This window comes from Athene noctua, chromosome 18 (genome assembly GCF_965140245.1).
Source record: "Athene noctua chromosome 18, bAthNoc1.hap1.1, whole genome shotgun sequence".
NCBI lineage: Eukaryota > Metazoa > Chordata > Aves > Strigiformes > Strigidae > Athene > Athene noctua.
Genome location: NC_134054.1, coordinates 7,317,385 through 7,341,316, shown reverse-complemented (window position 1 = coordinate 7,341,316; position 23,932 = coordinate 7,317,385). Strand labels below are relative to the sequence as shown.

Sequence of the window (23,932 nt, the reverse complement as noted above, 5' to 3'; positions counted from 1 at the left end):
TTCTTGGCATTTGGAGAGTTTTTCCTTCTCTTCTCAGACCGAGGGCTAAGTGACCTTAGCAATTGCCAGCAAGGGGACTCCGTATGATGAAAGCAGGTGAAAGGGAAAATAAGGGCGGGAACTAGGTAAGGCCAATTCATACCTCAGAGGAGGTGTGGTCCTATTCTGTACCTGCCTGTGGTCACAGTCTTGTGAAATATAAAAGGGGAAGGCAGTTGTTTCTCGAGCAATCTGCTGCCAGGATCCTGTAGTGAGAAGGAAGGGAGGTGCTTGAAGAAATGCAGAGCAAGAAGTCTAGAGTGTCAGCTGCAAAAGGTGTGGGACACACTGGTGGCTCTGAGCCTTGGGAATACCGTCAGCTCTTCTCTGTAGGTCCGTTTGCTGGGCTGAGGGTTGCATGGTAGCTGCACTCCCTTCCTCAGCAGCCTGGCTTAGGAGGAGAAAGAAGCCATCATGTCCCAAGGAGGAGCAGCACCATGCAAAGCTGCCAAGCCCCAGGACCGGGGATGGGCATGGATGGTCCTGCTCGCCGCAGTGCTGCTGCAGGGGCTGACACTGGGCTTCCCCTCCTGCATCGGTGTCTTCTTCACGGACCTCCAGCACGAGTTCCAGGCCAGCAATAGCGAGACGTCATGGTTCCCATCCATCATGGTGGCCGTGCTGCATGGAGGTGGTAAGTAATGGCCGCAGGGAACGCCCTCCACCATCTCCTGCGGCTGTGTGGCTGATGAGGGGCTGCAACGAGGGCACTTTTAACATTTCATTAAGGCGGATAGTGGAAGGGACTAGGAGGTCTGAGCAGACTGGCTGGTTGGCAGTGCACAGCATCTCCCAGCCCCTTTGATCACACAGTCCAAAGGTAAGTGTCCACAGATACCAAGCTCCCTTTTGCCACTCTAAGAGACAACCAAGACCCTTGGTCAAAGGAGGTGAATCCCTTTCTCAGTCCAGCTTCTCCAGACCAGCAAGAACTTGATTATTTCCCATAGCAGCTCTTTGAATAAGCCATCAGGTAGCACTGGAACTTGGGTGCTTTCTTGATTCATCTTCTGTCCACGAGAGCACATCTCCTGTGTGCTACATGACAACTGTGTTCTTCATGGCTGAAAAGATGCCAAAAGTAAAGCTCCTCCAGGCTGCTAGTTGAGGCAGAGTATTAAAAGCAACTCTTTGGGTGGTGGCATAAAGTGCACACCTAAGCAGGCATCAGGGTGGATGTGAGCATGGCTGGATTAATGCAGAATGTGGGTAGGCAGCACCCTCCAGGTGAAGAGGAATGGAAGGAGGGCTGTGCTTTGCAGATAGTGGAGTGAATCACTGTTTTTTCCCCCCAAAGAAAATGTGGGAGCTGCACAGGACAGGGTCCCCAGATGGGTATTTCTGCATAGAAAAGAAAAACAAATCCACAGTAGCTTGAGGACTTCCCAATGAGCAGTTTGTGTCACTGCTGACCCCTCCATGCTTATCTGATAAACAGGCTCCCCAAACCCCACCTAGGCAAAAGAAGCAAAATATCCCGTGGCATCCACGTATCTGAGCTGCTCCCTGAGTTCATACCTGCCCACTTCCTATACTGGTGAAAGGTGACACTGAGGGGGAAAAAAAAAAAAAAAAAAAAAGCAAGCAGAGCCCTGAGTCATGCTAACGTGAAGGCTGTGGCAGGTTCAGTCTCTCCGGCGTAGGACTTGGCTGACAGCCACCTGACATGGGAGAGAGAGTTTGCACCTTCGCAGAAGCAGTTGGGTCCAGAATTGCAAGGTGAGGATGGAAAGAGACTTCAAGAAAAGCAACAAGGGGAGGAATTATCACTGAAGATCAGCAGAAATAGAGCGGTGTCCTTGGGGCGTGGGATCTGGAAACTGCTGGGCATTTCCAGTGCTGCCTACCATCCCCTGTGGCCCTGCTGCGGTTAGTGGGAAGGAGCCAAATGGGACCTGCTGGTTCTGGGAAATGGTCATAGAAGCAGCTCAGTCCCAGCATGCCCAGGAAGGACAAGTCTGGCAGTATCTGCAATAAAGTATCAACTATCCTATCTTCTTTAATGAAGTAATTGTTTGGTAGGAGGCCGGAACCACAGTAAAAGGTAATATAAAGGACAACCAATAAACAGATCCAAAAGTTACAAATTAGACAAGGAAAGAATACCCTCATGTTAATTATACTCACTAACAGAATCTGTCAGGGCACAGCCAGTGAATTACAAGAGAGTTGTTCCTTTGCTTGCCAGTTAATGTCTCCTATTGCTGGTCGTTACAGTAGAAGAGTGTTTGTCCTTGTCCCCCAATAGCATAAGGCAGGAGTAACACAACTGTAAACCAGGAAGAAAAAGCATCAAAAAAACAGAGATAAAAGACTCTGTCTCCCGCCAATCACATATGGCTTTTGCTGCGACTTCTGACCTCCTCTGTGGTGGGCTGGGCTCCGTTTGATTCAAGTTCTCCAGTTTCATCATCTTGGCACTTAAACCTTGTCCAAAATTGCATTCTGCTATGTCACCAGTGTCTCTTAAAGGTGCTTCTCTTTTTTCTTCTTAATTCAGAGGAATTGAAGGGGAAAAGAAATTATTTGTTGCAAAAATTGGTAAACAGGAAGGGGAACGGACAGAGCAGCCCATTCTGAGCGGTCAAGTGCAGTGAGAAGGTCCCATGCAGGAGAGCTGACCTCAGCTCAGCAGAGCTATGGAGGGGAACAGGGAAGGGCACAGTGAAAACAATAGCTCACAACTTAGTTAAGCCAAACATATCTTATTACTCATGCTGTGTTCCCAGGTAAAAGCTATTAACGACTATTTTATTAAAAGGATCATTTGAGAGACCTCAGGATTCTATGGCTGGCTCCAAAAGGGGAGTTCAGAGCCTTACAGGGTCCTGCTTTCACATATTCATGTGCATGTAACTCTCTGGACTTGCACTCATACAAATGCAGCACTTCTGTTGATTTTTGTGAAGGAAAGCACAAAAGCCCCAGGCAAGTGAGAAATAATGTTTGAAACCTAGAAAGCAAGTTAACAGGAGCAAATAATGAAAAACCCTTATGATTTTTAGAGACAATCTCATTATTTTGGAGTGTTCAATTTATGACTTCTGGCTGCTTGGGTTGGTTAAACAGCAGCACCATCCTTAATGTCATCAGCAGGAGGAAAAATAATCCAGTCACCAGTTAGCTGAACACTTTTTCAAAGGCCATTTGAAGTCTGAGGTGAAAATCTCCCAAGCAGATCAAAATACAGACAGCTGCACTCCTAATTTTAATAATGTTCCACTGTTCACTTGACTACGTGGATTTTATTTCAAACCAGATGTTGATTTAGGTCACAAATATGCTACAGGTTATTTTCCCTACACTGATGGACTCCTAATTCTGGAGTTTACAGTCATTTTGCATTTGCTTGTATAACAGTAAGTGTTCAGAAGAGGGAAAAAAAATAATAAAACCTGGAAAACTTTGAGGATCCTCAAAGGAACAGGAAAATAAACTACCTTCAGATCCTCTTCTGCCAGATCATGCAGAGAAGCATATTTCCTACTGATGGTCTGCATGTCTGACTAATCTTTTCCTACCCCAAGATGAAGGATGCTAAATGACATTAACAAACTGGTAATTTACCACAATCTCATGGAATTCATCAAAAGTCTATGAAACTTTAAAAATTAACTGACCTTAAACACACACCTCCACGCCTATTTGTTCATTGCTTTTTCTGATGAAGTAACAGAACTCCTTCCTAGTAAAGCCTGCCAGCAATGTAGGTACACAATAAAATGCAAGTTTCTGCCCAAGAAGGGCAGAGCCGGGCTCTGGCCCATCAGAACCACCTGGGTCTCGCTCCTTCCTCTGAGGTGTTTGTGCCGGAGAAGGAGTGGGAACCAGGATGTGCACGGTCTGCTCCCAGGCTTCTGTCCTCTTGGAAGTGGACACGGTTAAACCTACCCACCCCTGCCCGGGTATGCCAGGACAGGCATGTGCAAAGAGCTGTGCTGACAATAACATGTTATTTTCCTGGGGAAGATGACTTGCAGGACAGACGCAAGACTCCACAAGCTGCAGCTTGGATGCTACTGCCTAAAGTTTAAATTGATTCCCATGCGGACATGAATATACCTCTCCAGTCATTTTCAAATAATCCTCCTCAATGATGTCTGCTTTTCTTCCATTCTTGATCTAGTTCAGAGTCAACCTGCCTTCTCTTGCATTGAGTTCCACCAAGGTAGCAGGACACCAAGGGCAATTTAGGAGATTTTGTGGCAGAACATCTGAAAAACAGTGAAATGAGAGTGGAAATATGCAAACAGAAGTATCACCCTGCTTAGCATCTCTTACTCGGAGTCACAGAAATCCAAGTCCTCTCCTTTTTCAAATCATTCCCAGAATTTATATCATGTGAAAATGAAATTATACTTGAAGGTGCTTCTTCCATTCCATTTCCAAGAGTTTTAACTGAAATCCATCACAGGGAAGCTTAGAAATCCCACTCGATGGCCAAAATCCAAGCAGATCACATGAGCCTTCCCCTCAGCTAACAAGTTGAACATGCACTTGGGAGGATCAGGGGATATATTTTCTCTTCCTGGCTCCCCTACTGCATTATGCTGCTGGGATAATGCTCGGGGTCTCTAGTCTGAACCATTTGATAATGGCAGCAGTTCCAAATTATTTTTTACCTCTCTAACTGCTTCCCTTTTGTTTCTTTGCTTCCAGGGCCCCTCTGCAGCATCTTGGTGAAGCGATTTGGCTGCAGGTTTGCTGTGATGCTGGGAGGCCTGCTCAGTGGAGTGGGCATGGTGTCCAGCTCCTTCTGCAAGTCCATCAGCCAGCTCTACTTAACAGCTGGCCTCATTACTGGTAAGTACCAAAGAACAGCAGGAAAACCCAGCTGCTGTGCTTGACTTGAGAGATGGGAAATGGTGAGTCCCGACTAAGTGCTCACATTTTCCATTCATCTGTGACATAAGATAAATCAAAAGCCCCACAGCACAGCATGAATCGTATAGCAGCTAGACTTACCCTTCACACCCCTTTAACACATACCTCATCCAGCCAAGCTCACTGGAAAGTGCTTCTCTGGAAAAAGCTACAGGTCTCCAGAGGGCAAAATGGAGAGCAAAGATGTCTGTTCTTTTTAGTAACTTTTCAGCCTTTTGTCTTTGAAGAAGGGAGGGTTTTTTCCAATCTTGGAACATAATTTGTCGGGACAAAGTCCTTCCCAAATTCCCTGGGCTTGTATTTCACCACTCCCAATCTGGGGAAATGTGGAGATATCTTTTTCTAACAAAAGAACGTGTTGGTTTTGAACAGAAGTAACAGACGGGAACTTTTCCTTTCCAAATATTTCTCCTATCTGACTGATGTTCAAATCAGCTTTTTTTAACACAGAGAAATTAATTTCTTCAGCCAGGTTACTTTGGGACCAAACCTGTTGGATCTTGCAAGCTAAGCTGTGTCCACTGCATAGAGAGAAAAACAAGTAACTCCCTGAGCCCTGATGGAAGTGTCAGGACAACAGCGCTGCTTGTTGCATACAGTATAAACCCCAAGTTTTTAACGAACAATTCCATAACAATTTTAGGAATGGCAGTGTGCCCCAGACAAATGTCAGCTTAGATCAGTATATTTAGCATACCCAAGAACACAAGTAGTTTACACACAACATCCTTCTTCATCCCTTGTGTGGGGTTTCTGAGTATTTATCACCGGAGGTTGTGCAGCCTGGCAGGTGAGGAAATGGTTCAGTGGCAGATGAAGTCATCTGTGGGTACACCCTGAGTTTGGGTTCTTTTCACCCTTCAAGACAACATAGAGGGACCACACATTGTAATTTTCTCTTTTATATCTTACCTTTAGGTCTGGGATCGTGCTTCAGCTTCCAGGCAGGAGTGACTGCGCTGGGCTACTACTTTGTACGGTGGCGAACGCTGGCCAATGCCATGGCATCCACTGGTGTCTCTCTTGGTTTCACGCTGTGGCCGCTGCTTTCTCAATACTTGCTGGATGAGATGGGCTGGAGAAACACTTTTCTTATCTTTGGAGGAATACTATTGAACTGTTGTGTTTGTGGAGCCATCATGAGACCAGTTCAGCTTGCATCAGGGTCACCACTACAGTCACCCAAGCTTGGAGAGGAGCCAGGGAGAAGAGCAGAAGAGGCACAGCTGTCCAACGGAGCATCTTCTCCCCACCCCAAGCTCCAGCAGCAAACCAGAAGGACTGCATGCTTCCAGATGCTGCAGAAGTACCTGGCTTTTGACATCTTCTGTCAAAACAAAGGTTACCAGATTTACACTATTGGAGTGACCTGGATGATGATGGGGTTTGCATTACCCCATGTCTACCTTGTGCCTTATGCCATCCAGAACGGGGTGGAGGAACGCAGGGCAGCCCTCCTCATCTCCATTATCGGGTTCATCAACATCTTCATACGCCCTTTGACAGGGCTCCTCTCAGGACACAGAGTCTTCACAGGGAGACGCATCTACCTGTTCAGCCTGGCTGTGCTCCTCTGCGGGCTGAGCAATTTCATTTGTGTCACTTCAGCTGAGTTCAGTGTGCTCATCGTCTACTGCGTCATCCTCAGTATAGCCATGAGTGGCATCGGGGCACTCACCTTCCAGGTGCTGATGGACGTGGTGGAGATGGACAGGTTCTCGAGTGCTCTAGGGCTCTTCACCATCCTGGAGAGTATCACCCTCCTCATCGGGCCCCCTCTCACAGGTGAGAGGCTGTTAAAGCAGGCTGGGGAAAAATTGGTTGTTCAGACACTGGTGACAAGTGTTTGGGAGCATAAAGAAGATAAATTAGGGAGTTTCCAAACCCACGTAGGCAGGTGAGTTATGCAAAGGGAGCAATATCAAAGAGAGAGTTGGAAAGGAACGCTCAGCCCCTTCTTGCAGCTGAAGGTGGGTCATTTCTGCAGCTGCCCAAGTGTCACTGCAGCAACAGCAGACAGTGAAAAAGTTACCCACTTGGCAGGCAGTTCTGCTAGGTATGGGAGTGATGAGAGCTTTTTTCCAGTGAGTGGCAAGACATAGAGAGGAATTACTGTGGAAGGATCTGGCTGTCTGTGAACTCTTCCACTGCTTTCCCAGTTTACATTGTTTTATCTATGAAGTCTCAAGGAACTGTGAACATCCCATTAAACAAACTAACTGTGATCAGAATTATTACCAGTCCTACATTATTCAAGAGCCTTATAGTGAAAGCTTCTGATCTGAAGTGTATTAATTTTTCTCTGGAGTCAAGAAACGAGCTAGTTATGACCCCAAATCCAATAAATTATTCACTGATTTCACAGTTCACTCCAAATGCCACTAAGAGACCTGTCCAAGATGCACCTGCTCCTGCAGTACAGCAGCAAATCCAAAAGACTAACAAACAAGAAATGTGAACCTGAGCATGAATCCTCAATTCAGGCTTTAGTTCTCTTCTCCAGACAATGAATTGTGTGCTATTCAGCAGGAAAATGTCTGTTCTGAGAATGGGATGATACCCTGCACCATATTTCATGGTATTCCCTGGCATTACTGTGTCAGTCACTTTTCTCAAATGTCAAAAAAGGCCTTTTCTTGGACATGTCTGATAGGAGTGGCAGATGGGCAAAACAAAGTACAGTAAAAGCAGTACCATTTCTATTTGTAGTCCTAAAATCTACTAAAGAAAAGTGTACCATGAAAAGAAACATCACCAATCTCTACTGACGAATACAAGCAAATAAACATTATTCCAATATTTCCATATAAATAAGCAGCCTATAGAAGCCATCATATATTTGACCTGAGTATCACCTTTCCACTTCTAATATTAGTGTTAAATTATTCACTTACAATTTTCTTTCTTTCCTGATTTCTCTGTGTATTGAGAAATACTTGATACAGAAGCAGAAACATCATCTAAGTGGTGACCACAAAAAAACAAAAAACCCTAGAATCTAGAGAGCTTATCTTTTGTATATGGCAGTTTGCTGACTGATTTAGGTTTAACATTTATTTAAATGTCACCCAGTTACCTTTAGTATGCATCTTCTCTTTGACTAAGCTATGGCTTCTCTTTCAGGTCTGCTGGTAGACATAACTAGTGATTTCCACTATGTCTTCTACAACTCCAGTTTCTTTCTGATATCAGCTGCATTATTCATGGGGTTCAGTTTCTGTGCTCTGGAAAAAAAAAACAAATTGAAAGAGGCTTCAAAAGTACCTTTGGATAATGCCTCCAGATATGAATACAATGAAATGCCAACTGAACCACAGTCTGAAAGTCAGTCCCCTCCAGCTGTTGTGTACATCACAAGCATATGAAAAGAAAGAAAAGAAGAAAAAAAAAAAAAAAAAAAGAGGAACACAAATGATTATGTGGCCTGTACAAAGCTACTCGAGGCCCAGCACTGATGGCAGATGAGAAAAGAACCGTCTGCTTTCCACAACTGTCGTCATCCTTCTGTCCTGCACTTCCACTCCATGGGGCTGTGTCAGACTCCAAGCGAGTGATCCAGACCAGAGGCTGAGCCCCAGACCCAGCACCAGCCAAAGAGCCGAGGGACAAAGAGAACTGTGCGCTCGTAAAGCAAACCATGGGATAACGGCCATGGTAACCAGCGCTGAGACAAAAGCTGTGTCAGTTCAATTGGTTTAAGTCAGCGCCTTTAAGAAGCCACTGGACTTTCGGATGCACGTTTCAGTCGGTAGCACTGGGCAGTACATATTAATGGCTATGCACAAGGGTAGTTCTTTCACAAAGGAGCGTTATTGCCTCGTCTGAATGTGCAATTTTGGTGCAGACTTAGGTGAAGTTTCCCGGTTGCTTCCCATGTTGGGGGTGGCAAGACAAACACTTTCCACAGGAAGCATGTTATTATTTTCCACATCTCTAAATATTATATGGAGGCTGCTGCATAGGTTGCAGAACTCAAGTCTCTAATAAGATCAGATATTTTCTCCTATGAGATATATATATGAGTTCTTCATGCCAAGGGCATTTTCAAAGCCTCAAAGATTCAACTTCAGAGCATCAAAAAGAAAAAAAAAACTCCCCAAACCTTAACAGTGCCTGCTTTGTAAAACTAGTAATATCTCAAGTGCTTTTTGATATATTATAAAACAGGATTCATGGCTTCTGTAAATACACAGCATTAACTGGGATCCAATGGGGGGGCAGGAAAGGTGTTACTAGACATAAGAATAAGTGCATTCATCCTTATATAGGGCCAAATTCAAAGCCATCATAGTTCCCCCTTGTGTAAATTAATTTAGTCTTAGATTCTCAGACTTAATTACACCAACATTTTCATTATAGAGAAGTTTGCACAAGTATAGCTTAGATTTCTTATAAGCACAAGCAGAACTTACAAAGAAATCTGTGCAGAAAAGTATACTGGGAAAAGTCAGTGTTACTGACTTTCATATCCATACAGCCTTGACTGTAAGTGGATTTTCTTGCTACGCTCCTGGCAGTTACACTTGTAAGTACTAAGATGACAGCTGCATTGGCCTCTAGCCTCCCTAGGCATCAGCTCGAGTTGCAAACTGTTTAGATTCTGCATCATTCCTGATCTGACAGAAGCAGATAACAGCTCATAAAGCACTACAGATGAAGATTACTCAACACATTAGAACCACCAGAAAAACAAAAGCATAAACTGGGAGGAAATGGAAGAAGTAACAGCATTCAAGTCGGCTACAGGGCTTATCTTGAGAACTGTTACATCAAATTCCTAGTAACAAAACCACAGTTTTCATTAGAGCTGTGAGCTCCCCAGACAAAATAAACAAACCAACCAGAAAACCCACACTGGATGAAACCATTGGAAAACTGACTCTAAGGTCTTCAGAGACGATAATGACTTCACAGTTGGCTTTTACAGTGGAAGAGGTATCTGTCCTTCAGATGGAAGGTGCTCCCACAGCTCAGTATCTTCTTCAGTACTGCTCTAGGATTACTGAACCAGCAGCCTTTGCATTTCCTGATCAAACGTATACTTAAATGACTAGTTAGACACATATATATCTAATCTCTCGTCACACGTGTTTATTAACTTGTGTAACCGTTACATGGTCCATAACCACAAAGTAAACAGAGACTGGTGCTTCTCAGCTTACTGAAACAATGACTGCTGTACATTCCTAGGAGAAAGATGGACCTTTCTCAGTCTCAAAAAAAAACCCCAACAATGAAAAGGGTTCAAGTCCCAAACCTCTTCTAGCTATTACAAATAAAACAGTTAAGCAGCTGAACAGATTGCCTTTTCTTCTGTGCGTATTTCTTAAATTTTTAACTCTGTCCACCTTTCTACATTCCCTTTCTGTTTTCTTCCAGAAATACGGGGTCCTATTGTCTCAAATCCGCCCACTGCTAAAAATGTCCTCAGCAAAACAGACAAGATATGGTTTAATCTACAAGACATCAAAATTTATCACAGGAAAACAAAGGTTAGTTGAAGGAGCAATAGACTGCATCTCCTGGATGTAGCCAACTGCTCTATCTGCAATGCTTTAGCCCTAGCTGGCTCATAAGCAGGGAAATAGATAGTCTAATGCATGCTTGCAAGATGCAAGGGAGGGAAAAATAAAGGGTACTCACCAACTGAAGGTGACACGCAGAGATCAGCTCCTCCTACACCATGGCAAAGAAATCAGTTTCGACTATTTCTCAGCTGTGCACAGCAGTGCGAGATAGGACAGAAAGTGAGGAGAGTGCGTTAGAGAAGTGCTTTTTGATACTCCCAAACTCAACACCAGGGTCACTGGGACTTACTTGCAGAGGCAGAGAGATGTTATTTGGAAAAATCCTCCAATGAATTCACAAATCCATTATTTTAACATTTCTCAACCTGTTGACTAAAAACTTTCCAGCAGCCTTACAGAATTTAAGATGCCTGAAAACAGGGTTGTCTCCCCTGGTTACTTTCCACAGATCCCTTAGCATTAATCCACAACCCACAGGTTGGAAACAAATTTTGGAGAGAGAACAGGTAACATTTTAGGCTGTTTTTTCACAGGTAAATAAGATGTCTGAGCTCCCATAATAGAGAAAACTAATGTCCTCCTCTCCTGTTCCACAGCTTTCCTCTCCTACCTCTCTTTTCAACCTAAAACCCAAGCTGCCTTGAGCGGGAGCTTTGTAAAGTTTAACTGAAGGGCCCGTGCATACTGAGCATGCTACAGTATAATAAATATTCCCCCTCAGAGCTATGGTACAAGAGCAGTAATACTCAGACCTTAAGAATCTTGAGGCCCAGAAGAAAAATAAAGCAATAAAAGTTCCCTTCATTAGTTTAAGGTCGTCCCATTACACAAAGCAACCACAGCCCTCCTGAAGCAGTTTTTTTAACACCTACAGACAGTAAAATAACCCTGGCTTTAATTATGGACAAACACTAATACTTCAGCCAGGTAATAAACCTCTGAGAACTAGCAGAGCAACACAAATTGACCAGAAATAAATGTCTCTCTCTCCTCTAGTCCCCTCTTACCCCTTCATGCTCCCTTTATCATTTAAAGTATCATTGACCTTGCAACGTAAGCATTTTTGCAACAAGCACCTTTCCTTACTGCAATGAAACGTTTACCAGGAAGTTCACACTGAAATACTGCAAGATCATGATCCTTAGGTACTCGTAGATATTCTGCCAACGTTATTCTTGGAAAAGTTTAATAAAAACCCAAAGAAAGGTCATGGTAAACTTACATGCTCTAACACACATCAGAAGTGCAAAATCACTTAAACTAAGAGTTTGGCATGCTGTTTGCAGACCTGCCTAGTGACTGCAAGAGAAGAAACTAACTACTAGAAATGAAAATTCACTGAATTCTAACTTTGGCACACTATCAATGTCACTAGACTAGCCCCTGGAGCTGTGAATAAATACCCCAGCTATACTAGTCCATTTTGTGCTAACTAATCTGGCAAACAGCAAGTGCTTGAAGCATTCAGACGATTAAACAACATAGTCAGTACTGGGTGAGTAAACAGCCAACTCTGTCTACTGCCAAGTGATCTCTCTGGATGACAAACTCCCGGCAGTAAGTCAGCACAAAGACAACAAGCACACAGCTCGGTAACAAAGCAGGTCATGTAATGAGCACTAGCATGGTCTGCCACTCCTGCAGAAAATCTCCAAGGACTACAAAACCGGGGGATGTCATCAAACTCTCCTCCAGGAGGCAGCTCCAACACACCAAATTAAATGTAAAATGTTTCTCACATCTCTTAACCAGCTTTGATTAAACTAAATGCAAGACAAAGGCTAGGAGAAGCACAGCTGGCAGTTCCCAGGAAGACAAGTACAGGTTCCTCTCCTCCTGGTTTCTTCTTGGAACACACTGAATAACGTGACCTGGAGATGCATCACCTGAAACTCAGCCAGCACAGCCACCAGCCTTTTCTAAACACCACTGGTCGTGAACCCACTCTGGGGGACAAAGTTCCTACTGCTTCTATGAATGCAAAATTATACTGACTGACCACAAATGTAGTACTTGCAAACGGAAGTAACCGTATTTTTCCTCTTTAAATACTGTTTTTCACCCCTTATTAGTAATCCCCAGTATCCTTAATAACTTCTCTTTGTATTGACTAGCTCCTCCTTTACTTTCTCTTTTCTTTTCTCACATTAGTCATTCACTTTCTGTGTAATGACAGATATGGCTTTAAAGTATGTCAACACCACTTACAAAGGTGTACATTAAAAGAGATTTGTTAACACACTAGCAAAACACTCTAATATAAAGGCAGTTTGTGGCACCTTTGCTAATAATTTTCATATATATACAATATATACACACATATACAGATATATATACACAAATATAAATATATACACATCAACTTCAGCTGATAATTATGATGAGCTGAAGTTGCTAGCACAGACCTGGCTTAAACTTTTATACCAGGTAGAAATAAATACCTTCACATTCTCTGTCTTCCCACACCATTGCAATGTTTTTTGCATTACTGCATTCAGTGTAGCTTCTTTGCTCATTCTTCCACTTAATGTGGTCATGGTCAGATATTTTACTACACCCAGCTATGTGGTAGGAGAGATTATCAGACCAACATGCTTGTCACTGATGCCACATATCTGGCCAATCAGTGCATGTTGAATTTGCTTTATATGAGAAATTAACTGCATTTGAAATAATACAAAAGACATCTGCTCACAGCCTCTTTGCCAGCTGATCTGCAGAAGAACCTCCATGCATTTAATTGCTTCAGTAAAAGCAACACAAATTTCTGCAGAGTCCACACCCCCCCCCCCCCCCAGTTTATGATGTTTACGTACCTTTACCTTATATATTTGCACAACATGAACCACAATTGAATCCACTTGCAGCACTTACAGTCCCAGTGGTTTCATTGGACTGGGCTAGTTCAGAATCATGTGATTGCTCAGCTTTGTGCTTAGACCAGGGCATTGTACAACCAGGGTGGAGTTATCTGCTGCTGTTTTAAATTCACTTCTTAGCATCACTTCATTTTTTTTCCATAGGTAATTTATCTTACTGTGCATGCATTGTGCCCTCTTTTTACCTTTTCCCTCGGCTTCTAATCCTTTTTCCTTTACAAAAGGCAAAAAATCTCTTTCCATTGCCCTTCTTTAGCCCATGAGTTGCGATCGCTTCCACTTCCTCCCTGGCAGGGTTCAAGGCCAGGTTGGACGGGGCTCTGAGCAACCTGGGCTAGTGGAAGGTGTCCCTGCCCGTGGCATGGGGTCGGCACTGGATGATCCTCAAGGTCCCTTCCAACCCAAACTATTCTATGATTCTGTGATTGAAACTGAAACTAGCTAAACCTTTATGCCCTCCAGCGTCTCTTCCTACCACCCCAGCCATCCCCGCACTCTTCCACAGCCATCGCTTTACCATCTGCACATCTCGTATTTTACCACAGTGAACACCCACCCCCCAGAGAGACACGGAGAGCAGCTGGGCCCAGAGCTGGGTCATGCCCGGGGGGGAAAGCCGGCCCGCAGAGCCCAGCCTGGGCAGCAGCTCGGGGTTTATCCACGCTGAGCAGCTACAGTTAACTCTGGAGAACCTGGAAGGACAGCAGGAAACTGAGCTGAGAAAAATATATACACGTGAACATTTTCTGAGTAATTAACTATCGAGTGAGAAAAGGTTAGCTCCTTTCCAGTGCGAAGGATTGAAATACCAGAGTCCTGTTGTATACCGAAATACAGAGTCCATCACCTCAACACACGTTTCTTCCCAGCGACCGGTAACAAGACACACGGTCCGCAGGGCAGGACACCCCTCGCCCGCCGCCCCACGCCCCACCGGGGGACCCACGCTCGGCAGCCGACCGCCTGCCGCCGGGCCCCGCCGCACAGCGCCGGCCCCGGGCCCCGCAGGCCCCGGCCGCCCGCGGCGAGCGACAGCCCCCGCGCCACGCCCACAAGATGGCGGCCGCGGGCCTTCCCGCCTGTGCCTGAGGCCGCCGGCTCGTCGCCACTCCGCGGGACTCGGCCCTGCGGCGGCTTCGCCGTGAGCAAGCGCTGCCCGGGGGAGGGGAGACCGAGCGCGGGGTGTGGCACAGGCGCTTAGTCGCTGAGCTTGGGGCATCGCATCGCTGCTGGGCCCGGGATGGAGCTGGGCCGGCTGGAGTACCTGCAGGCCCTCGTCACCGAGTTCCAGGTGACGGACAGCCCAGGTAACCCCGGGCACCGCCGCTTGCTGGCGCTCTTCATGTTGAGGGTGTTTCCTCACGACTGGCGCTTCTCTGTTGCAGAGGCCAAGGAGCAGGTACTGGCGAACCTGGCCAACTTCGCCTACGATCCCAAAAACTACGAGTACCTCCGGCAACTCCAGGTGCTCGATCTGTTCCTTGATATGCTCACCGAAGCCAACGAGACCCTCGTGGAGTTTGCGATTGGTAAGGGCTGCGCCTCAGTACCCTCGTAAGGGGCTGAAGGGGGGATGCCACTTTTGTTTAGTGGTTAACCTCCACCCCGTGAGAGGCGGGGAGTTGTGCTGCAGGAGCAGCCCCATGCCGTGCTGGTAAGGCCTCATTTAGTGGAAAATAAGTGGAATGGGGAGAGAGGTAGGAGGAAGGCATCTCCTCTTCATCCTAACTGAGCAGCTGCACTTAAAGATGCTTTCTGGATTTTTTTTTTTTTTTTTTTTACCCAGACTGTAAGTAAACAGTAGCTGAATTACTTTTTAAGGAAATCTCTCCCATAGAGCAGCAGTCATACAGGGCAATATTTATGTATTAATGACTGCTGCACTATAGGATCCAATGTTATTATTCTGCTACTGACAACCAGTCTTCTAGAAAACTTGGAATTTTTGAGTTAAGTCCTCTGAGGAACTGCCTTATGGTGATTCATCATGGCCTGAACATAAGCTAAGGGGCCAGATCCTAATTGTGAGGCATTCCATGAGATGATGATAATAAATGTATTTTGATTTTTAAAGGTTTGTGGCTGAGCTACACCAGGATATGGCTTCATCTTAAAGTTTTAGAATCAGACATTCTGTGCCTCTTGGATAGTACTGTTAGCTCCGTTCTCTTTTTCTAAAACACCTGCAATAAGCTGCTGGCTTGTAGCCTCCTTTAGGGTTAAGTGATACTGGAATTCATTCTGTTGAAGTTATGTCCAGCAGTAACAGTGCCCTCTAATGACATACAGGAGGAGGATTGTTTTGGCGGAAAGAATCAAGAAAAGATTGCCCAGGAAGCTATTAAAAATTTTCCATCCAAATCTCACAGAAAATCTGGATGCTTATCTCTGTATTAGAAAAGAGGTATAAGCAGTGACAAAAAGATGAGGGTGTGGAGAGATGAGTTTGTCTTGAATATGTCGGACACTTTCTTTCGCCGTTTCAGGTGGTCTTTGTAACCTGTGCCTGGATAAAACTAACAAAGACTACATCTTGGAGGCGAATGGGGTAGAGCCCATCATCAACTGCCTCTCCAGCTCCAACGAGGAGACGGTCATGTCAGCAGTCACCACACTGATGTACCTGACAACACCGCAGTCGCGCCAGCAGACCACGGCTCTCCCGGTGGTGGAGTGCATGCTTCGCTTCTCCCTCTCAGCCAGCAGAAGGCTAAGCAATCTGGCAACCGTCTTCCTGGAGGACTACTGCACACCCCTGCAAGTGGAAGAGGCCAGGAATCTGAGCAAACACACAGCAGTGGGGATTCCTCTCCCCAAGGACTGAAACAGCACGCAGTTGTTGAGAGGGAGACCTCCCTCTGTTTTCCCAGGCCTCCACGTTCTGCTCAGCAGGTCAAGAGTGTGTCAAGAACAACATTAAAGAGGGAAATTGGTCATACTAGCACTGGATATTAATTAATAAAGGGGGTGGTACAGCACTACCATGTCAGTCAGACCAAGCACACAGCTAAAACTTTGGGCAAATATTTAAAATAAAACAGGTCATGGCTGTTGGAGAGCAGGTTGCCAAGTACAGCCCAGCACCCAGCTTGCACAAATAACCCCTCCCAGCAATTAGGGGGGTTTCTGCTTGGGTTACTGAGCAGCTTATATCCTCTCCAGCTCCGGGCTGATTTTGCTGCCACTCTCCTCTTCAGTGTCAACTCAAATGACTTTTGAAATATCACATAAACTTTATTTCTCCTGCAAAAGAAAGAAGGTGTTTCCCTGCCCTGGCAGTTTGCAGTCCTACTGCATCCAGTTGGTACTAAATATGCCATCCTGTCATCACGCACAGGCACTACACAGGGCAGTTTGTAGCTATCCTATATGTGAGGAAGTGGAAAGTTGTTTCTTTCATTACCACTGGTGAGAAAGGTGAAGATTAAAAAAAGAGCTCATGGCAGTCTGGGTCATGAGAACAGCTGTCTTGTAAAAGCTTCTCTTAATAAAACATTAACTTAAATGCTGTGTAAACAGTTTTGTATAAGCTCATAAATACTCCTCTACATTGCTTGCAGCCCAGCTTTCGCCCACTCTTACTCATCATGCACATGGGTCAGAAATTGAAGCCAGCTTGGTCTCCTTTCATTATCAGCCAGTGATGCAAAAGGCAACTCAAAAGCCAGGGTGGCTAAATACATAAAATCCAGGTCTGGCTGTGGAGCACAGTGCTCCCTGACAGACACCCACGCTGTGTCTGTTCAAGTTTCAGAGCTTTACTTCCTCCTTCTTTTCCCCTCTGCCCCAGTCAACCCAAAGCAAGTGGGAGTGAGGTTAAAAGCACATGCACACAAGAAAGAAAAAAACCTCAAGAAACAACCCCACAACTGCTTGAATTTTATAGTTTCTCTTCGTCAACACCAAGCATCCAGAACTCTATGCAGATTATCTGAATGCAGAGCAATCTTCCAGAGACCTGGAGAGGAGTCAGCTCTGCAGCACATCTAACAGGGGCAGCTCATTTCTTACTACAACTGACCCCCCGTAGTGCCCCTGCCCGGGTGATGGTGCTCGTGGCCTCCTGGGAACGGGTCCCTCTGCCAGATGAGCTGGTTCCCCCAGCAGTGGGAAGAGCAAAGCGTCTCCTTTTTGCGTCACTGCCTGCGCTTGCTCTCCAAGATGGCCTTCCAGTCATCCGCCCAGGAGAGCAGCCGCCGGCGCGGTGCCTGCAGCTGGACGTGCCTGTTGTGGCAGCAGGTAAACAGGACGTGCTCCCAGCTGGGGTTCAGCTCTGCGCCTGAGAGGGGCAAGGCAGGAAAGCTGGAGTCAGCTGGGGCGGGGGGTTTCCCTCCCCAGCTAACAGCAGTCGGTGCAAATGCTTTTCAAACCTCTAATGGTATCCTTGTCATCGAACAGCAAGTCAGCAGATACGACAGTCTTATCTCGGGTTAGGATAATCCACTCCACAAACTCGGGTCCCAAATGTTTTTCAACCCACTTATACTGCAGAGGCAAGAAATAAGATAGGAGAAAATCCTGTCACACTTTCAGCTTGCACACTGCTCAAGTCAGGTGAGCCCTAGTACAGCAATCTTTTCCCCTGTAAACCCACATCTGTGTTTGCGAATCCCTGCCACAGTGACTGGCGATGGCCTAGAACATGGATTTAACCTGTACTTGTAACAGCCTTCAGCCAGCGCTGCGTTTGCCGTGCCTAATCATTGCCGGGTTTGCAAGCGGCGCTGGCTGCTTGCCCAGAGCACGTGGACTGTGCCCGTCTAAGTCATTCCAGTGATTACGGTCTCCCATCTCTGTTCTTGGTGCCAGTGACCAACGGGACTAATTCCTATAGCCTGCTCTTAACTCAGCATTGACCTCTTTCAGGATAGCTGGGTATCAGGCTCTGGATTTAGACAGAATAAGGTTTTGTCAGTTGAGGATTCTCCAGTGTGGAATCCCCTGGGAATATCCCACCCTCAGGGGCCATGCTACAACAGTTCCTTTGCCGTCACCTGCTGACCCAGCTGGAGCAGCAGTCACACGCCAGCTCCAAGAGCACAGGGCTCACGTGCCCCACAGTAAGCCTGGCATCACGTGGCCCTCTGAGATTCCCCATCCCGCTCTATTACTCTGTGCCTGGGCAGCTGCCCCTCAGGCAGAGGGATGGCAGGGAAGCCCAGCAGCCTGCGCCAGCTACTGTCTTTCTAAATGACCAGCTCCGGCTTGGGTGGTATGAAATAGCGAGGACTTGCAAAAGCAGCGTTAAAAGCAGTAAAATAAATTCTCTCCCACCTTTTCCACGATGCAGTGCTCATATTTCCGGAGAGGACTTGTGCAAATAAAGACTTCGGTGCTGAAAAGAAACAGCCTTCATTAGTAGCCAGGGGAAAGTGTGTAAGAGAATAGAAAAAGGCTGCAAAGTGTCCTTACTCCTGCATGTGGATCATCTCCTGCATGGCTTCAAGGGCTCCTGGAACTGGATCCAACCCTAGAAAGAAGCCAGGCGATTCATAGATGCTGGCTACCTTAGCCTGCAAGAGACAGGAGGTCCATTAGCAATGCCCGTGCTTTTATCTGAGCTCTGTGCACCACGGTTGTCTGGTCACCCCGTGTGTAACAGCTGTCAAAGGGGCAGCACTTCAGAGAGTGAGGCGATGCTTCACACCAGGAGTGGATTATAAAGTTTCTCACCTTTAGGGTTCCAGGAAAAATCCAGCTCAGGCATACAAGAATGAGGAGTTAACTCTCTGGTAGCTTGTTTGGAGTGAGGAGGCGAGCTGATCCTAACCTGGCTTTGTTTCTGCGAGCTGCTCCATGAGTAGCACCACAAACACGGCACTGATCTACAGCTCAACCTGCTGATGTCGGATGGAGGGAGAGCTCACGCCTCACCCCTCCCCAGCAGGTCTCTCTCTACTAACTCTTGTGAAAATCAAAGGAACAAGCTTGAGGCTTTTGGTCTTCTGTCACATTTGACTGAAATTTGCTTATGGCTCAGGTATTTACCAGGGATGAATGGGTAGACACATGTATTATCTAGTAGCCCTCTTTTCCTTCAGAATAAAAAGGGTGATGTGACCACGCTAATTACCATCCTCCACAGAGGGGCCGGGTCAGCACACCCACACTTTTGGGGTTAATCCTTTTAGACCAGAAAAAACTTAGCAAGTGGAAAGGAAGAGGATGGGAGAGTTAGGAAAGCTACATTTCTTTGCTGCTTTCTACGATTTTCGATCACACACACAAATAACAGTTGTTAAAGGAGCAGATCTTGACTTCAGCATGGACAGCTCTGTGGAGCAAAGTCTACTCAAAAGACTGAGACTGCAGCAGGAAATTCAGAGGTGGATCCCTGTGCTGCCACAAGAACCTTTGGCTTTGTGAACAGACCTGTGCACCCCTAAGAGCCCCAGCTGGGCTGGGCTCGGTGGTGATAAGGGTGGGTCCCACCTACTGCTCCTCTCATCTGACTCAGAGCACACAACCTCAGCGGCGGACTGAGCAATACTTAAGGAGATCACAGCTTTATCCCTTTTCCCTCTGCACCTGCTCTCAGTGGTAAAGCCGCCTTCAATACATGCATGTGGGATGCCACATGAATCAGAGAAATTAACTGCAAAAAAGTGAGAAAGGAGTTTGTCTCCAAAGTTAGAGTAATTTTTAAGTGAGTATAAATATGAAAAAAACAAGATTACTGGAGGAGCAATGTCTTCCCAGGCTGAAGTATCTAAAAAATGGTGCAGAAAGGTAAAAAAAAAAATTAATGTGGCATCTTTAATCTCTAAAAGGAAAAGTAGTATTTCCAGGGCAATTCCTGTGCCTCTAGGTAGTAGGACTGTCCTTCCAGCCTTTTTTTTTTTTTTTTAATTTACTTATAAGACATTCTTGCACCTTTTGTTATTAGGCAGTTCACTGGTTTGAATCCAACTCTGGTTAGTTAATTTTAAAAATTGCTACCTGGTGACTGTTCAGTGGCCTGGGTTAAATCAGAGCATTTCAGTGCAGGTCACAGCGGACGGCTTCCCTTATCACACAACCCATCATGACAAAGCCCGCAGCAGTGGCCATCCCAGCAGCATTAAGGGCTGAGTCGTCTTCCAGGCCTAAGTTTCATTCTCAGACAGAGAGGTTAAGCTTCCAGTATCAATTCTACCTTAAGACAAATTAATCTTACCTTCCCTGGCGTCATACAGTGAACTCCAGAGGTGCCAAGCTAGCATTCTTCTTGCACACATGAAAGTTGTAGATTCCCATGCATGCAAATAATTTGGAAAACTTAGTTCTCTGTTAAGTATTCTTCAAAGGCAGGCTGGCAGACTTTGCTTAGAAATTGTACAAGACTTCTTTACCGTCCAGCTGATGATCTCCTTGCCCTCTACATCACCAGTGGAACATCAACATAAAAACACTTCGATTAAGCAGCAGTGAGGAGTCACCATTAAACAAGTCTCCCAGATCATGGTGCTCACTCAGTTATCATAATTTACAAATACTCATAAATCAACAGCCAGAAATTTGGAAGCACTGGCTGATTTAACATGCAAATCAGAAGAGGTTAAGGATTCTAGATGAAGATGTGGCAATCAGATCTGCCCAGATCTCTGTTTCCATGCAAAGCCTCACTGATCTCAGCAACAATTCCCTGGAGCTCTTCCCAAGGAGATTCAATTACAGAATCAGGGCTTGTGTCTGAAAGCTCTTTTATCCTACAGCAAGACACCAGAAACTGGCAAGTTTCCACCATGTCACACCAAAGTCTGGCTTTGCTCGAGAAAGAAATTGGATTTGATGACTCTTAGAAGCAAAAGCCATTTCTCCTCCACAAAAAAAAAGACTAGAAAGTAAAGCAATTTTCTTTCCTCCTTCTCATGCCACCATTGCTGGATGTTTCAACTTCCATTATCAAGATAACAACTTGGATACAAAACTGGAAGAATTACATCTATCCCTAAGCTTTCTCATTTGCAATACTTAAAAATAATTCTAGAAAATTTTGCCTGGAGATGTTTAATCCATTTTTGAAACTGTCTGGGGCCAGGTAACACATCCTAAATGCCTGGGAGATAAATCCCCATCAACAAAATTGCTGTACACACAGGAGACCAGTTAGGTAAGTACAGTAAAGGAAGTCTTGAGCAAAATACTTCGTTGTAAATGAAATGGATTTACAATGTGAAATTAATGATCAACTTACAATTAAAAAAGAAAAAGCAAAGTAATGATTCAGATTTCAAGAGGCAGCCTCTGAGCACTAACAAAGCATCTTCGTAAGAGGGCAGGGGCAGTGTGGAAACCAGTATCTCAGTACTTCCCACACCCCTGTCACTATAATATCTTACTACATGGGGCGTTCATGGACAGAGCGAGCAGACACCTGCCACAAAGAGCTTGGTGTCAGGCTGATCCCCCTCCTTTCAACACCTGACAAACTGCAGATTGGGTTTCTCTGCACGGTCAGGCAGCCCCGCAGACCCCCGCACACCGCTGGCACAGGACGGACAAGCTGCTCTCCGTGTCCGGGCAGCCGGTTCCTGCCAAAGCTTTTCCTGCAGCCAGAGGCAAGGAGAGACCTTCTCCTGCATCCCACATGCCCTGCACTGTCGTGGCAGAACAAACAAGGTCTCTATTTTTGACCAGCTGTGGTATTTACATAAAACCTGTAGAGGCTTCAAATCTTTAAAACTTTGTTCTGCCAAATGTACCTGGAATAGCCCAGAGCCCCAGAGGTTACTGAAGAGGGGGACAGATGCACAACTACATAAACCTGATTTCCTTAGGAAGCCAGGCTAACAACAATCAGTAAGATAAAAGCTTTCTGCCACTGCTGATCTGCATGGGATTCAAACCAGTTATCTGGTTATTCTATTGACATGCCTAAGGTCTGGGAAGGAACAGGATGAGCATGAACCAAATTAGGGAATGGGAATGCCAGAAACAGAACAGAACGCAACTTTCAGATCAGATTGTAGACCTTCTGCCTAAGAACAAATAAAAATCCATGGCTCCTTGAATTACTTGCCACTTTTTTGTCCCACTATACCTAAATGACACTCACTTAAGGAATACTCATTTAAGCAATAAATCATGCTTGTTTATATAAAATGATAAAAATATAAAAAATAATCATGTCTACTCCCTATATTTACAAGTTTCTAGTTTCAGGAAGTTTTGAGCATCAATAGCCATCGATGAAATCTCAGTCAGTTTGGAGCCTGTGGAAATGCTGCCCAGACCCAGCACTCTTGCCTGTCTCACTGGTGCGGGAGCCTGTACCTCGCTATAAACAGGAGGAAAATGAACGTGAGCTGTCATTTCTTAGTGGTAAAAAACCTACACGCTCAGTACAGGATCTTAGAACTTCTTAGGGGAAGTGCAGGGCACAGCCTGGATCAGCATCCATTTCGTTTTCTTAGAGAGTCTCCAACTGTCCTGCGGTAACCAGAAGGAGGTGTGAAGTCTGGTTTCACAATACTTTTAATTTTGCCTTGCAAATGCCTGGTATTCCTTCAGTCATTAGCAAACATTAAAAATAGCAACAATTTGCACAGATTCAGGGTGTACCACAAGCTTTTTACATACTGTCCTAGATTGCTTACCTACCGTGCACTCTGCTTGTCAGAGCACGCAGAGGGGATGATACAGATAAGGGGCTTTATTAGCTGTACAAAACCCGTATATAGCATTTTTATTTCTTGCCCTGCTATGGAGCTGCATTAACACTTGCAGAGTGCTCAGAGCACTTTAGGTAAGTTGTTACTGCTGCTGCATGGCGAGGGCAGTCCCCGAGTCGGTAAAGAACAAGCTGAAGATGGCTCAGCGAATAGTTCCATCCAGTTATTTTTATGACAGAATCACTCATTCCCAATTCCCACACACAAAACTCTTTGTAAAGGGCTGGCAATCCTCCTGGAAGAAAAAGCACTAATTATCACTATACAAATTAAGGCTGCTAGCATGAAACAACCCATTGTAGCACCCCCCTTAAAAATAAACCCACCAACCAACCCTCCCCTCTGCTTTGCATATCCACGGGGGTAGGAAGAGATCTCCTGTAAACACGGCGCAATCTCCCCCCCAAACACCCCCCCCGCCGTGGCCGCTCACCCCCAGGTCCTCCCGCAGGCAGCGGTACTGCTCCCGCACCGAGAAGCCCCTCCGCGCCGCCAGCTCCACCCGCGGCTCCCCGGGGAAGCGGCGCCCGCAGCCCCGCAGCCCCGCGCCCTCGAAGTCGGCCAGGACGCCGTCCGCGTCCACCGGCACCCGCAGCGGCCCGGCCGCGCCGCCCATGCCGCCCCGGGCTGCCGCGCCCCGCCCCTAATGAATATGCATGAGCGGGGCCGGCGCACCTCGGCCCGCACCCGCGCGGGGTCCCGGGTGGGCTCCACCGGTGGCCCGGGGAGGGGGGAGCGAGCAAGAGCCCGTCAGGCTTCCTCTCCCGGACACTGGGAGGGCGGGTGGGAGGCGCTCGCCTGGCCCGAGTCTCAGCAACCCTAAAGCAGCACTAACAAGGCCCACAGGTTGAGGGACTTGCAAAGGAAATAAAATTTAATTATTTTCCTCCTCCGAGGCCAGAAAACAGGTAGGAAGGATTTCCACACAGCCAGCAGCCACGCGGGGTTT

General features: G+C 46.1%; 3 protein-coding genes across 3 annotated transcripts; 2 read left to right on the top strand and 1 right to left on the bottom strand.

Moving 5' to 3' along the window:
- The first annotated feature begins 453 nt into the window (after window positions 1-453).
- SLC16A5 (solute carrier family 16 member 5) lies at window positions 454-8,288 on the top strand. The gene is made up of 4 exons (XM_074922108.1): window positions 454-673; window positions 4,699-4,842; window positions 5,842-6,708; window positions 8,047-8,288. Exons 1-4 carry the CDS (start codon window positions 454-456, stop codon window positions 8,286-8,288), a joined length of 1,473 nt encoding a protein of 490 aa, XP_074778209.1.
- Window positions 8,289-14,396: 6,108 nt separating this feature from the next.
- Window positions 14,397-16,175, top strand: ARMC7 (armadillo repeat containing 7). Its single transcript, XM_074921697.1, has 3 exons — window positions 14,397-14,637; window positions 14,716-14,859; window positions 15,817-16,175. Exons 1-3 carry the CDS (start codon window positions 14,571-14,573, stop codon window positions 16,152-16,154), a joined length of 549 nt encoding a protein of 182 aa, XP_074777798.1. The 5' UTR covers window positions 14,397-14,570; the 3' UTR covers window positions 16,155-16,175.
- Window positions 16,176-17,466: 1,291 nt separating this feature from the next.
- Window positions 17,467-23,599, bottom strand: NT5C (5', 3'-nucleotidase, cytosolic). The gene is made up of 5 exons (XM_074921696.1): window positions 23,417-23,599; window positions 18,743-18,843; window positions 18,605-18,665; window positions 17,701-17,815; window positions 17,467-17,609 (listed from the first exon to the last, which is right to left on the bottom strand). The coding sequence occupies exons 1-5, from the start codon at window positions 23,597-23,599 to the stop codon at window positions 17,467-17,469; spliced, it is 603 nt and encodes a 200-aa protein (XP_074777797.1).
- Window positions 23,600-23,932: the final 333 nt, after the last annotated feature.